This window comes from Ammospiza caudacuta, chromosome 16 (genome assembly GCF_027887145.1).
Source record: "Ammospiza caudacuta isolate bAmmCau1 chromosome 16, bAmmCau1.pri, whole genome shotgun sequence".
Lineage (NCBI taxonomy): Eukaryota > Metazoa > Chordata > Aves > Passeriformes > Passerellidae > Ammospiza > Ammospiza caudacuta.
In genome coordinates, this window is record NC_080608.1 from 4091173 (window position 1) to 4107784 (window position 16612).

Consider the following 16612-nt stretch of genomic DNA (forward strand, 5'->3'; position numbering starts at 1 on the left):
GAGGTTTAATATTGCAAAAGGTCAAGGAAGTGTAGTCACCTGCTTTGCATTTAAAAAGATTTAATTCATGCACTTGTCAGCTTTGCTTTGGCACATGAACTTCTGGTGTCCAGAAGATTATGCTGAATTCACCCTAGCTCTTCTTCAGTGAGCTTAAATTCTTCAGCTCCATCAGAATAACCAGCAAGCAGCAATACTTAGCAAATAACCAGTGTAGTCACAAGAGCTTGTGAAAACAAGTTGTGGTCAGTGCTGCTTTGCAGCCTGAGCTCGAAGTGTGTGGCTATTCCCTGTGCAATTCAGAGTATTGAGTAGTCCAGGGATGGAGTGGAGACATATTTCAATTTAGGAGCTCAAGAATGGATTTAGAACCAGCTTTAGACATGAACTTTCAGCCCAGCCCACAGCCCAAACCCAGTGCACAAATTCAATTCAATTTGAGGCTTAGCCATATTTATAACATAAGACTGTAGATCTACTCTTAAGTCAGAGGAAAAAGTTTCCACCCAATTTTATGGTTCCATCCTTCAACAATTAGATGAGTTTTTGTTTGGATTTTAGCAAAGGAAGCATCAAGTTTAGCCAGCCATTCCTACCATTTCCTCCTTAATTCTCTCAGTGATTTTATTAGTTGCTTCTTCATGTGCATGAAACAGGCTGATAACACTGGTTTTATCTGGATCCAAGATATTTCCATCCTCATCTCTAACTATCAGGTCGAGCTCAAGTACTCTGTGAAAATACAAAAGGCATAATGGTAGGGTTATTTCCTTCCAAATAAAGAAAGCTTAGAAATGTAACAAACAAGGAGACTCTTCAAGATTTAAAGTTGTAAAATTTAAATAAATGCAACAATATTTAATGGAGAAAAATTTAACTATTTCCCATGATTTAAGCTGCTGTCCAATAATTAGGGATTTTTAGAATTGTCACCAAAGCATTGAAATGTCGCACATAAAACAGATCCACCTTGTTCAATGATTTCTAGCAGTCTTCATAGCTTTTAACTTTTAACACCCAGTGTTTATAATCAAGATGTTCAGATCTTGTAATCAAGATCTTCTTGTTACCCTCTGCTTTTATGTTGCTCACTCACCCTTTCTGTCCCAAAATTTAACTCTGCTCTCACACTAATTGTGCCTTTTTTGCCTAATTTTCCTTTTTTCTGCCACTCTTTTTCCCTCTCCCACAAAATCCCCCTCAGCCCCCGCTGTCATTTCCTCTTTATTCCTTCTCCACAGTTTGGCAAGTTTCCTTCACACTACACAACTTAACCCCACTCTTTCAGGAGCTTACAAACACTTTACAGCTTGCAATCCAAATCATTTTAAATATCCCCTTCACCCCTACTCTCCCAAAGGAAGCACTTTACTGTCTCATAACACAGAAAGACTATAAGGCTGACAAAACAGAAATCTGAATGCAAATGAATTTTAATGTTGTCTTAATCTCAGTGGGTTTCTTTAATTTGAGATCTTCAAAGTGGATTCTGGTTTTGAGTGAGCGTTCAGCTCCACACAGGGCAGTAGGATATGTGTATTTCATAGTGTGCTCTGTATGAATACAATTTATTACAAATTTGCGTCCAGATCACAGTGAACAAGTTAAGAATTTCATAACACCTTGTGGTCATTTTATGTGCAGCCACAGGTAATGGTAGATTTTCAACTGCACAGAGGCCTTCAGGCCACAACAACCACAGTCACTTAAAACAGCAAATCACAGATTGTAAGCAGATTCTAATGCCTGTAAAAACAGTTCTGTGAAGATTTTCTTACCAAGCTCTCTCTCCCCACACTTCATCAGATGGTGGGACACCATTAACCTCACACAACCCCAAAAGTTTTGCTAAAAAGCATGTTGTGTTGCAGTTGCAGTGACTTTTTATTTGCGAGGAGCAGACAAGACTCTTTGTCAAGTAACTATTCTGTCCCTGGGAGTTTCACTTCTATTGTCAGAGTTCTGCCTGGAAATTCCCTGGTGAATTGGGTGTGGATGTGTTTGTTTGCACACTTGGTGCAGTTTGCCAGCATCACTTTTGATGGTCACTTACTGGACATAGGCCATGTTTGTGACAGATGGAAAAGTTTTGGATCACAAGTATGCTAGTGATATGTACATAGAGGCTGGTTATCTAACCTCAAATCTTCCCCATTCACAGCCTCATGTATTTATAATGAAGAATCAAATCAAAATTTTGAAAAAACATTGTGCTATGAAAAGCCTATCAGCACAGGACTTACAGGGAGAAGCGTGAAAAAGAAGATTCTATATAAACCACACTTTGAATTCCAACCAGTAAACATGAAAACTTCATCATCTCTTTGGTGCTGTGCTTTCAAATAAGTCATGCTTTCCAGAAGCCACTTACTTATTCCCATAGTCAATTTTGGATGTGACTTTCTGCTTGAGTTCTTTGAGCTCATCTTTTGGCAAAGTCCCAGACAGAAGCTGCGACCGCCACTCCATCAAGTCACACATCATGGACTGCACCTGCTGGAACCTGGCTTTCTTGTTTGTCTGAGAGAGAAAAAACATCAGTGAGGTTCAGGCTTCGAGTTGAAGTGAAACACTGGGCTTGACAACTAAAAGCTACATGTCATATTTAGTGCTAAATGATAGCAGAAACAAGAAGTAGGCAAAATAATCACGTCTCATCCCACAAATTGTTAAGGACAGAATATCCCACATGATCATAAAGAAATAACATGAAATTTTGTATCAGGATAGGGAATTATGTTATTTGTGTTTTATTGTGTTGTTTATTGTATTAATTGTGTTGTTTTAAATCTCTTGAACAAATTCTTATTAAGAGAAAACATTACAAAAACTATTAACTTCTGCATGAGATACTGATGGGAACAACAACACTTGATTTTGGTATTAACACATTTAAGAGATAAATAGAATACACAGAAGTGACTAAAGCAGTTCTAGTGTCATTCAATGAAAATAAAGTAGGGTTTTCATTGCTGACTTAATCAAGAAGATTAAAAAAGTGACATTTTTTGGAAAACTACAGCACATTCAAGATCCCTTTGCCCCAAGATAGATAAAGAAAAATACAAGTGGCAGCTGGGATCCTGGAACAGTCAGCACAATTCTTGAAATTGCCAATTGTTAATGGCTACTTGCACCCAGTAACCCTTGAACAACTTCTGTTCTAGCAGTCCATGAGCACCATGAATCTTTTCCAAAATCATCCCAATTATCTTTTATTCTCCTATCTGGAAACTTTTCAATGCTACAAACCAAAATTATGAAGAATTTATCATGCACAGGATACAAATGGATGTAAGTTACACCACTCCCCAGCAACGCCATCTTTCCCTTTACAGAACCACAGAACCACTCAGGCTGGGAGAGACCTTCAGCATGATCCAGTCCAAGGCTGGATTTCAAGTCACTAGGTATTCAAAGCCACTGAAGAAACTCTTAGTGGTGAGAAAGCAATTTTCTAAATCCACCCAGACTCAGCCCTGAATGTAGGAAGAGACATTAATTTGAACAAGGCCCCAGTGTGCATTAATGGGACTAAGAGGTAACAAACATCATGTAAAAGATCCTACCACATAGAGCTGCTTCCAGATGCTTCCCCATTCCCAGAGAGTGGTGGTAACTTCTTGGACTAAGGGAATCTCAGCAGGTATGACATTTTCTGTATGTCTGGGAAAGAGAAGGAAAGATCACAAAGAGTGTCTGGTTTCATGGGTGTATCTTATACTCACTGTGGGTGAGTTTCAGAAATGCCTTAAAACTCATGCTTTAGCAGACAAGCTCAATAATGTAATAAAACAGATAAATTCCATACCTTTTCTTTTCAGCAGCAGCTTCCTTGATGTGGATGAAGGATTTAGGAAATATTCCCTGATGAAGGAGAAAAAAATTATAAATCCACACTTATTCTCCAAAAACATTTAGGTAACAACCATGGCTGTGAACATAAGCTGTAATGACAAACTTTAATATCCAAACTAACTCCTGGTTATTTAGCTTTCTGCTCAGATGGATGATTTCTATTTGACAGACAAATAATTGAAGTTTTTAATTTCTCTTCAAATGTAGAGTGCATAGGCATCTTTCTTCCTAAGTAACACCATTTTCCACTCCAGAAAACTGTTCAATGAAATACCATTTAATTAAATACAATTTAAATTCAGTAAAGAAACATTGTGTCTGTGCATCATCTCATATCTATTTTAACTGACCTCTGTAGAAGATAAATGGGCACCAAACCAGAAGTTCTAATGTGATTGTCCTTGCTCTACAAAAGCTGAAATGTCTCAAGTCATCCTAAAGGAAAGTTTGACATTCACTCTGTCCATGAGAGTCCTCCCCTGCGCTGGCAAATCTCACCTTGGTAATTCACTAGATCCTTTCTGGACTCTCAATTCAATAACTCACATATGGTACCTCAAGTACCACAATAATTCAATACCATATGTGCTACTTTACAAAGCTTTTCTCTGAATCAAATTGCAGCTTTTATAACCATTTTCTTTTAAGCACTGGATCTTAATCAAAACACAATTGTCTTATCACTTCCCCTTCTTTTTCATTAAGATTAAAGTTCAAAAAAGTCCATGAAGAAGCAAAGCAAAAGAAGAAGGTCTCAGTAATGGTAATTTTAGTGATATCTTAGTACATGAAATTAATAATACTTTTTAAAGCATGTTATGTATGATGATCTTGAAGCCCTTTAGCAATATTAGGAATTAATCAAGAATTAGTTTAAAAGAAGTGGTTAGTTCCGGTAAATATTTCCGTTCTTATTTTTAGGCTAAATTTTAATTGATAAAAATAGTAATGTTATGTAGAATAAATGGTTATAACATTTTCAGTCACAAGAAATGTCAAAGTAATTAAAACACAGGTGCAGTGCTTGAATACATTTGCATTGCAACACCCTAGAAGATCTTATATCAAGAAGAAGTTACAAACAAAAATGCTTTTCTTCTAGAAAAGTGCAGTTGAAACTAGAAGTAATTTTCTTGCTACTTAGCTCAGGAGTCATCATATCCAGGGTAAAAACTTTTCCTCTGTGGAACTTTTCATTTTTAGGTCTGAGAGTACTGACTTTAAAAGAAGCTAATATGATTTTTGTACATAGGAGATATTTAAGAACTTAAGCCTCGTACAAGTTGTTTATATTGTGTGACCTAAAAAATCCTTGGAGAAAGTACAGAAACAAGCACATCCAGCAGGAAATTGAGTCAAAATTCAATTGAAATGGTGGCTTCAAGAGTTGTTAACCTGAAGGCTCAGTCATTTCTTCTTCATTGATCTGCTTTTCCGAGCCCCCACTTCTATTTACCAACATTGTCCAGGATGAATGCTGATCATTTTACTCATCTTGAAAGGAAAGAGTGGAAAGAGCTGACTTGAGAGATCATCACAGAGAGATCAGGACTATCTAGGCAGAAATTTCAAAAACCCACTTCAAGGGCTGCCCCTTCAGAACAGTCTCACAGGAAAGGACAACGTGATCTTACCTCTGCTCCTTTGTACCTCACTAGGTATCCCCTGTACCAATCTAAAAGGAAGAAAAACCACTTGGTATGACAAAATACCCACGCATTACAAAGCACACAATAAAGTAATGGGGTTTATTTCACATAAAAATACTTAGCATGGTATTTGTAAAAATTAATAGTTACTTCAAATATACAGAGCTTCAAGTGAGTAGCAGGGATTATATTGAACATGACTTGCATATTATCAAATGTGATTGTATTGTCTGCTTTCAAGCCTTGCACAGTAAGTACAGATAATTGTACACAGAATTTAACATCCATGTTCACATTAAAAAGGTAGAATAAGAGATTTGTTTTGCAAAGTGATATATGCACACCCTTAAATTGCATTAGCCAAAATCCCCCATGGTCCTGGGGAGCCCATGGAGCTCTAACTGTTCCAGGCCCAGCATTAATCCAGTGCAGCACATGGTTGTTACAGATCCAATTTCCTCAATGTTATCAGATTAAGTCATTTTTGTGCCATGAGAAACTGTGGCTTTTGGACACAACCATAATAAGCAGCTTCTTGGTGTAAATGCAAATTGGAATGTCAAGAGAACTCAGAGCCATTATTGGGCTCGTGCTGCATTGGTAACTAGAAAACCCTTCTGAAAGGCAGGAGGGCAGAACTGCAGCAGGGGCAAGTTAAAATTCATTCAGGCTTTCTTCCTGCTATTCCACAGTTCAGCCTCAATAAACTACAAAAACCACAAAAAGCAGAGTTCAGCCTTACTAAATAAGATCGGGGCCACACCCACTGTACACACACCCCATCATGAAAAATCACCTGCCCAGAAACAAAGTTTAACTCTGTTGAATACTACATTTTTCATCCACAGAAAGAATTTGTGACCAAATCAGACATTTTCTAATTGTAATTTCATGAGCAGATGTGATCTCTTTGCTATCACCTTTTCTCTCACAGGTATTGCTGCCATGCAAGCAAAGCATAAAAGAATAAAAATAAATCCCAAATGCCAAACAGCACAGTCAGAAAGGCAATGCTCAAAGTCACAGGATGATTGCTTACCTCAAGGAAAGACTTAGGACAGATTTTTTAGGTTGTTCTGCAGTGGGATTATTTTCCCTCAGTGTTTTATCAACAATAAAATTCAATCTAACTGCTGAAACTGAATTATTTGCACATAGACTCAATGTACAACCAAGTGTGTAAAATTGGTTTCATCCCATTTGCTGTGACAGCACATATGTGTTCCGTGCATAAATTTTGTGCATGCAAAACCAACTAAAACAGGACATAAAAGGAGCACAGGAAGAATCATGTCACTGTTGGTTACTCACCAGCTGCAGCAAGCTGCAAATTTACAGATATCTGATAAAAAATGATCTTCACTCTCACACTGAGAAGGATTCCACTTCTTCATTGACAAACATATTTCATAAAGCAAGGCATGACAGAGCATATCAAGGGCAGGAGGTTCAGAAAAGACTTTTAGATAAAAAATAATCCCATAAGATCAGCACTCCAATCACTAGGCTGGGCTGACAAAAAATGGACCCCAGGAATCCAAAGCCTGAACTGCTATTTCTGCAACTAACACACAACACAGGGATGAGGAGGTTCCTGGTTTGTGTGTGTATTTTGTTCTTGGTCAAAATGTTTAGAATGGAGGCTTGAAGATTACTTTTTTTAGGAGGGGACATGAATCATTGTGACTCTGTTGACTTCTGAATGACACCGATGTTTCCACTGATGCTTAAAGATATTGAATTAATCTTACAAACAGAAGAGAACAATTATGTTTTTGTGCTCCAGTATTTTGTTAACATGGTTTTTCAGGTGCTGCTCCCTCAAATCCTTTGTTGTTTCCTGACAAAACAACCTAGAGCTCTGTGGGGTGGAACAGGCAGGGTTCAAACAGCCCCAAAGCCTTTGCAGCCTCGTGCCCACAGCACACCAGGGGTCTCAGCACTGAGCTGCCTCTGCCACTGTGCCATGCTGCCATTGGCCTCTCTCTAACACAACTGCAGTCAGTAAAACACATGTTCTATCAACAGAAGTGGGTTGAAGAAGATAATTTTACAATATATTTTTCAAAGCTTTAACCAATTTGCAATTTTTTAAAAAACTCTTGATGTGGTCAAATAGCAAATCACTCTTGCAGTGCCATTTGCAGGTACATAACTGCTGAATTAGTAATAATAACTCCACTCTCCTTGCTTTAATTATGAGGTTCCCATTTTACTAATGGAACCTCAGCAGCTCTGTCAGATTTACAGAGAATCAATGGGATTGGAAGGTATTGCCTGTCCATCATGCACAACTTGTGCTTGTCCATCATGGACTTCTGCTGCTTAACATGTTCAATATTTTGGATGGCTTTCAGAACAGTTTCTATCATGCTGACACTCAGATTTCTTCAACTGGGTTTCCTCATTATACAACAGGATGATGATATCTCCTAGCAACAAATATTTAGTTTAGAGGCTAAAAGTGTACTCCTTTAAATCTTGAATCAAATTTAATGTAACTTCCCTGAGGTGTATCACAAGCTGGCAGAAACTTGACAAACTCTACATTCACCTTGACGACTTCCTCATTTGGTAAAGGCATCCCTAAAAACCACATCTACTGTAATATGTCTAATTTTGGCTCTTCAGAAAAGATTAGGTTCTTCCTCAAAATACAGCACACCACCAAAAATAAGGGCATTAGAAAGCCAGTGATGTAATACAGGGAACTGCTGTGAGGTGAAAGGATTGTGTTATTCACAAAGAGATGGAAAATGTGACTTACCTTCACAGGACTCCAGGATATGCACCACATCACCAATCTGTAGAGATAGCTGTGGTACCCCTGTGCCTTTGAAATTGTATATAGCTGGAAAATGAAAGATGAAAACAACATTTTTCAATACAGCCACAGAGCACAGTGAAACTGAGATCCACACGTGGTTATTAAGGTTTGGATACTGGGATCAATACACCAGGCTAGACAAACAGAACAATAATTCTATCAAGGAGCTCCATTTGTCAGCATTAAATAATCTCTTTTCTCATGAGAATGGAAAGATGATGCAAGGGACCAGTGGTGAAAGCCAAAACCAAACAAAAGAACCCCCCAGAAAAGTCAGCAAGCACTGGGACACCAGCTATTGATCAGCACTGCTGTGCACAGGATTTAGGAGCCCTGTTTAGATACAGGTCTTTGATAAATACACAGGCACAGTGCTGGGGAATTGTTTATCTACTGGGCCAAGGATTTAAGCACACAGTTTATAGAAATTTATTGCTACACTGGTAGGAAAGGTCACAGAGATGCCTGTGAAAACAGAATTTACTGAATTCTTTCCCGGGTTTAGATGCTTTAATTTAACATAAAACTGTGTTTCATATGGAAACAGAACTGAGGTTCATAATTTTCTGTATTCTCTGTATGACTCTGAAAGGAACACAGGAGCTGTGGATTTTGAAAATGTCCTAATCAGAAACTTATCTACATGTGGTTAAGAAACACCATCATTTCAGAGAGAGCTGAAGAAAATGAACTCTTCACCAGTCATGTTCCGGAGCTACAGGATGTGGGCTCCTATGGTAACCATGCCTCTGTAAGCTTTTTTCTTCACAGGCTTGGTAAAAAACTCCTACAACAGCATTAGAGCAGGAGAGATGATTGAAGCTGCAGTCACAGAGGGAAACTGACTGAAATACAAATACTGAAACCCCAGTTCAGGTGTGCAGAGGGGAACAGCTGCTGAAGGTGAGCCCAGGTGTGCAGGAAAGGTTTTGGGGAGCAGAGCCCAACGGTGCCCCCAGCAGCCACACCTGAGGGATTTTGGATGAGGGAAAGCTGATCTATAAATCAGAGTTTACCTTCAGCGTCTGCCTGCATGCCTTTTGCTCCCCTCTCCAGGTTTCTAAAGCAGGATATTCATTTTTGCTAGTCCAACATGTATAATGATACATTTCATTTAAACATTTTACTTATTTTACTTAAATTATTAAAGCCTCAAAATAAATTGCCTTCCAGGAAAATGCCTGAAGTGGGAGTGTAGAGCTAAATAGATTCATCCTCTTCATTTTACAAGTACTCCATAAATTATGTGTCTTGTTTCTTTTGCCATAATTTTGTTATCTTTCTGGAACAGAGATTAGAAGGAATTTCAGATTGAGGAGGCTTATTGAACCAAGAATAAATTCTTGGATTTTTGACATAAAGAAGTTCCCAGCAGCTCCTTCTCCTGAGAGAGGAAAGCAAGGTTTGAATCATTCAACATATGGGAAGAAATAAGAGAATTATAATTTTGAAGTGAGACTCTGCTGCTCAGATTCAGCCATTTATTCAAAAGAACATTGAAAACAGTTCCTCAGAGCTGCCTTAGCCCAACACAAAATTGAATTTATGTGGTGTAGTACATGTGTAATTCTATTCTGACTGGTCTTTCTTCCAGAAGGGGAGGGTGACAAACAACCCTACAAAGTTGTGATGACATTTGAGGATACACTTCCCTGGAGTGTTTGGGATGTGGGGGCATTCCTGTGCTCTTGTCCCATCTTCCTGAAAAGTTCATGGAGATCAAGATTGCTGTTGACCAGTAAATACTTTAGATTTCAAAATATGCACTGCTCTACTTAGTTGTAGCTGTCTCAAAATACAGATGCAAATGACTGAGTCATTTATTTACACTGCATTTCAGTTTTGCTCTCCTAAGACTTCATTAATAGCCCTGAATGTTTTGAAAGGTGCAGCAACAAGCTGGCAAAGGAAGTGGCTGTATCAGCTTAGAGATTTCTAAATGAGTAAGTGGAAACTTGACAAGAGATATCTTACTGCAGAACTTGGATTGTTTGGTAGGATGAGTTTAAAAATCCCTGTACAAAGTTTTGGGCCATAAGCCTAGCTACACATTTTATGATAAACCACATCCCAAACCACTTTGCAAAAAAAAAAATGTAACAAATAACCCAACACCAGCAGCTGCATCCATCTTATCTACAGCACCAAACAGTTTGATCATCACACCTGCTTTTCTTTTAGCTGTTAACTGTGAATAAAAGTTTGACTATTCTATCCAGTTATTATGTTTTCTGTCAGGTGTAAATGATGTAATTTCCCTTACAAACTATTTGTGAGTGTCACCTCAGAGCTCACCAGCCAAAAGCAGGGTTCCCTTTCCTCCCCCCTCTTACAGGATCCTCAGGGTTGTTGTGTGCACAAACACATTTAACTCATGATTCTCTTCAAAAACAATATATGAAAACCCCATGAGGAATTAAATATTTTTGGTGGGATACAACGGGTTGTTGGCTTTTTAAAAAATAAACTCTTCAGTGAGTAGAAATAAAAGCCCTTTGAAATCGAGTGAAGACCTCTCCTACTACTTCTCTCCTTGGCATCCTGCATCCCAACCATAAATACAAAATGAGTCAGCATCCCTCAGGCACAGGAGGGGCCCAGCATTCACATCAAATCCCAACAGCAATCAGTGACCTCAGGAGCTGCTGAAGCCATGGCAATAAGATTAGAGGGAGATTTGGGTGGCAGCTGCCCTCCCCAGCCCAGGCTGAGGTGTGCCCAGCAGCAGTGGATCTGCACACCGGTGCTGCAGGATCCCCCCAGGATGGCAGAGAATGCCCAGAAACTCTAATTTTACAGCAGTGTTCTTAGCAGGGACATGACAACACTGACAACACAGTTGGAAGATTTTTCCCTGGAAAAGCGAAGAAGGAAAACCATCTCCAGAGCTCACCATAACCTCTGTGGTGATTTGAAGGCACACACACACAATTCAGTCAGCAAACAGCCGGTGCAAGCCCCTGGGAAGCAGAGCTGAAGGCCAGCACACCACAACACCCATATTCCTCAGAGAGCAGGGGGAAATGCCAGCTCAGAGTGCTGACAGAGCCAGCCTTCCAAAGGGAGCCCTGCTCCAGCCCAGGTGGCTTTGAATGGTCCCTCAGGGGTAGGAGCAGCTCCCATCGTGTCCAGAAGTTCCCAGAGGATCCTTTCCTGCCCAGCCAAACACAACCTGTGCAAACACCCTCAGCACTTGTGGGGGTTTTGTGTCAGCCTCACACCCAAAGACATCGACCAGTGTCCATGTCAGCAGGAAACACTGAGGGAAATCCTTCTGTTTCCATTGAACTCCTCCTCATCTACTGCAGCCAGAGCTGCTGAGTCTGATAATCCTCACCAGATGTGTGAGTGCACTCCTGTACACATGGCTGCGGACAGAGAAAACAATTAACGTGCCCTATTTAAATTACATGTCCTCCTCAAATTAGGAAATGGCCAGCAGAAGAAAATCCCAAAAACGCTGTGGACCTTGTTAGGGAGTTTTCACACACAAAACACTGTAGAAGTCACAAAATCCCAGGTAACAGAACCCCTTCCTCAAGAAAATACATTTCCTCAGCGTTAAAGACCTATATTTTTTTCCATTTACATGATTAACCTCTAAGCTACTGCAAGATGGGAATGGTAAATGAGGAAAATCCCACAACCTGCAATGCTGAAGCCATTTATTATCATGTGCAGTCCCTGTCCTGACCTTAATGAAGAATACAAGCACTACATTGTTTCATTTTGAGACTCACCTCTCTGTCACAAGCCATGTTACAAGTTGTTTTCCTTGGCTATTTTTCCACTCTTACACAGAATTTGAAAACAAAAAACTTCTCCAGTATTGCAGAACCAGCTCCTAATTTCACTTTACCACAACAGAAGGACAATTTGGTATGTTTCTGATGCAATAAATCATGATGTGTTCTGCACATTCAAACAATTTCTAATTAATAGGTGCAGCAAGAATCCTCTTATTCTTTAAGTATCCATAAAAGCTCCACTTCTATGAGTAGTCAGGTATTCATAAAAGAACAGTTTTTAGTGTTCAGTCACCATTTTCTTCCCATGAGAACAGGGAAGAATTATTCAGCAAGGAGACAGATAAACCACAGGTGAAAATATTATACAGTCCTAACAGGATTTCTTGACTTCTGGAAAAAATGTGTTTCAGTATTCCACGTTAAGGATGTCCCCCTAAAACCTCACAGAGTAAGTGTGCTGAATGTTCAGAATGTGGACACAGCTCTAAGACAGGCCAGAAACTTGTCCTAAACCTCTGGGGGGTTAGAAGCTGATTAATTCATTGCAAATCATGCTCAAAGGGCAACTCTCCTGTTCCCAGGTAATGAGAGAAAACAACTGAATACAGATTTCCTTCCCTGCTCACCCATGGGGCCAGATGGAGGTTTTAGCTGACCTGAGCTACTTATTTTCCTTAAACATGATAAAACCAGGGTGGATTACAAGAACCTGGAAGCTCTAACATACCAAACTAGTCATTGTCTCTGACTCTTTATCTCCTCAGATAAAATTGCAGCACAGCCATTTTTCTTAGAACTCTTCATGAAGAACAGAGTATTTAGCTGTGCTTTTTCCTTTTTATGAAGGACCATGGATAAAAATATTATTTCCCCAGCTTTTGCTGCTTCCTAAGGAGCTAGAACAGTTTGTGGGACGCAGAGAGAGCATTTCTTGGAGGAAACCTGCCCTGAACAAAGGTCTGCTCTCTGCCCCCTTACACCTCAATATATTCAGATTTCAGAGATGTAGAATAATTTCAGAGGATTTCAGCAGAAGAAATCAGACAAGCCAGTCTCAGCCCTGTGTACTCAGGCTGAGCAGGTGCTTTTCTACACCTTCAAAGAAGTCACCCACTCTTTCCCATAATTTTGCTTCAAAAGGAGAAACATTCATTTTCAGATTCAGCAGAACAGGAGTAAATCTGATTCTTGAGTTTAGAATGCCAACGTTTCACCAGTTTGTAACTTTGCTCAAAGTCTGATAACTGGCAAAGACTTTCCATCAGGAAATTGCCACCCAAAGCCACCAGCCTGCCATGACTATTCCATCTTGTCCTGTCCATAGGAATAACACAAATTTATGCTGGGAATTCTGCAAGACTAAGAGCAGGTTTCATGTGTAAAATCAGGATTGTATTTTTCTGGTACAAAGCTGAGTACCTGCTACCTGGAGTACTCCATTTTAGTTAAGTAAAGCACAAAAGTGGGCACAAGAGACTGCAATTTACCATGACCAAGGGATGGTGAGATCCTCCAGATCCACCCTGCAGTGTGCTCTGTTCATCCAGAGTGTGATGGGCCCAATATTCTTAAACTGAAACTCTGCTCATCAGCAGAAAGTGAAGGCATCAGGCACACTTCTAAAAAGAGACTTGAAAATTCAATGTGAGGTTTGTAATCAGAGACTTAAACCCAAAGATTTTCAAAAACAGAGAAGACAAAATCACCCTGTATGTTCAAAAAGCTTCTGGTGTGAATTATTCCAAAAGCTCATCAATTTTCACAGAATTTATGACTCAGAACACTCAGTTTGCCCATTTTGCATATTTCCCTCAGACACAGGAGGCATGCTTACAACAGACTGTTCTCTTCATTTGAGACCATAGTTTTCAATAGCCCTTGTTCAATCCTCACTATTCCATGAGTTTCATTTACTTAAAATTTGGCAACCACACTGTTTTCCTGACAATTTCTAAGAATATAATTTCTGGGATAGGAGAGCCAGCGATGGTGGTACGTGCTTGTTTGGGTTTGTTTGATTGTCTTAATTACTGAGTGCAAGAGTCTCCCATTTTTTCTCACCAACATTTATAATGAAATACATTTAGTTTCCAAGATAGAGCAAAATAAACTGTGAGCCAACAGTCTGGCTAAGAAAAGGAACTTCTGGGTATAAGCTAAAGGTTGTTGAATTTATACTCACCTATTAAATTCTAGCAATTGTGCAATAACACAGAATGCTCTAACTGAAGAAAACCTACCATAAGCCACATGTATGCCCACTTACACTACTATTCTAATCTTGTGGGGAAGTCCATTTTGATTTTTGTTTATTTTGATTTGTGACACACTAAACCACAGACACCACTACAACTGTGATGTTTGCATACAAATATAAGGAGTGTTATAAGGTGTTTGATGGAAAACCTTTCTTTAGCCCAGGACATGGATTTGGGGCCAGCATTCTCACCCACTGCAGGTGCCCAGATTGTCTCTTACACCCAACTCTGCTACAGACAGTGAGAGCAGCAGGGCAGCTACAGAGGGGAAAGGAAACAGCAGTAGGGCTGCAGTGCCAGTTCTTCCCAGTGACCCATTCTAGAGTAAATTGTACTGTTTTGGACATGAAAACAAACATTGCTGGACTGCCATTAGTTTTTGAAAGGTTCTGTTTCACAAGGTGTTTTTTTGCTGTGTGAGGTTTGCTGTACCTTTTAAATACCACAGAGACTACTACAAGTGCAAAAGTTATATGCTTTCTACTATTTGTAAAATTGAAACAGAAAATTGACACCTTTTATTTTGTAACGTAAACTGCCGCAAGAACAGGCCACTTCCATTTCGCAGTTCTGCTACTGCTGGACATGGACATTGAACACCACGTTATTTTCTTCTTGTTAATTTCTTGGTGTTGCATTTTATTTCATGAAGCCAATTGGGTTGTTAATGCATATCAGAAAAAACTATGGCCTACATAAAATATAATTCTTTTGGAAGCATTTAGAAGGTTAATAACTAAGTAGTAACATGCATCTTTCAAGTCCTTTTGCTTTGATTCCTACTTGTTTAAGGCTTTTTAAAAGCAGCAATTCCATCCTTAATACAAATTGACATAATTCATTTTAAGATTACTTTCCTTCCAAAAAGTACAATTTAGCAGCTCAGACCCAGATTTTTTCTGTAGCACTGACCATAAGTGACAATTTTGCAGAAGCAGCTGTAGGATTCCCCTTCCCCTACATTTGTTCCCCATAATTCTGGCCATTGTACATTATACAGCACATGAATTACTCAGTCTGCCTCTAACACACCAAGGTGGGAAAAGCTGCATTGCTGTCAAAGTGGAAAGCTGACTCTGGTGTTCTTCATTCTGTTGGACAGATCAAAACTTAGTAAAATTTTGATCCTTTAGTTACTCCCTGCTGGTGAAGGGGACGGTCCTAACCCATCACAGCAGAGACAACACCTGCCCGCATCCTGCCTGGAGGACACCAAGACAACGCTGACATGGCAGCTCCCAGAGCTACTTACCCACGCCACTCTTGTCTGTCCTGTGCCACCTTGCCATGGCAGTGAATCCAGGGGCTGCCAGGGCTGGGCAGAGCCCCTCTCTGGGGTGCAGAGCTCGGGGGGACCAGGCAGGCCCCGGAAGTGCCGCGGGCCCGGGACGAGCAGGCGGCGGCGAGGGCCCTGTGAGATCTGCTGCCTCTCCGAGCTTCCTTCCTCTTTTCTCAGCTCTGATACCCTGCCCTGTCATGGGGGAGGGGAATCCCAGCCTGGCTGCTTCTCTTGCACCGTGGCAGCTGTGAGCACACAAGCACAAAAGGACCAAACCCACGCCAGGACCGTGTGGCACCACCCCTGGCCTTCAGGTTGGCTGCTGGACACCAGACCAGCACCAGGCTGGAAAGGTTTGACTTCAGAGATGCTACTTGATAAAAACTCTGCTCTTCTTAAAGAATTATTGTCAATAAAAAACTGCCAAAAGCAGTTTTTTATAATATTTTAATTATATTTCCATAGGCTGCTGTGGGAGCCAATTTGGGTGAGGACATCTTGGATGTCTTCAGGTTGGCTGCAGTGACCATCTCTGACCACAGCTTAGGTCAGTGTTGGACACCAAACCAGCACCAGGCTGGAAAGGTTTGACTTCAGAGATGCTACCTCTTAAAAAATCTGCTCTTCTAACCGGTCCTCAAACTTGGATTTGAACTTTTCATGTCACCTCTCCAAAAAGAAACCATGAAGACAAAGCCACATTTCAAACCACACACATTCTTTTATATTTCTATCATTTTACTTTTGCAGGAAGAAGTAGGAGACTCTTCTCTAAACAAAGCAGTACTTTCTTAAAGACTTATTGTCTATAAAAAACTGCCAAAAGTAATTTTTAGTATATTTTCATAGGCTGCTGTGGGAGCCAGCTTGGGTGAGGACGTCTTGGATGTGCAAAAGACCAAGTCAAACCTTTTAGAAAACAAATGAGGGACAATACACTGAATTGAAGGCACTATGTCACCTTAAAGCACAAAGTGTGTGCTTTACTCATA

General features: G+C 40.0%; 1 protein-coding gene across 1 annotated transcript in view; it reads right to left on the minus strand.

The window, feature by feature from the left end:
- The window catches only part of DOCK2 (dedicator of cytokinesis 2), a 160257-nt gene extending 144528 nt beyond the window's left edge, over positions 1-15729 (minus strand). The window contains exons 1-7 of the mRNA XM_058815473.1: positions 15594-15729; positions 8275-8358; positions 5493-5533; positions 3812-3867; positions 3570-3666; positions 2372-2520; positions 597-732 (exon numbers count right to left, since the gene is read on the minus strand). Coding sequence (XP_058671456.1) covers positions 597-732; positions 2372-2520; positions 3570-3666; positions 3812-3867; positions 5493-5533; positions 8275-8358; positions 15594-15630 — 600 coding nt within the window. The 5' untranslated portion in view covers positions 15631-15729. The remainder of the gene's footprint in view (positions 1-596; positions 733-2371; positions 2521-3569; positions 3667-3811; positions 3868-5492; positions 5534-8274; positions 8359-15593) is intronic.
- Between the last annotated feature and the right edge of the window lie 883 nt (positions 15730-16612).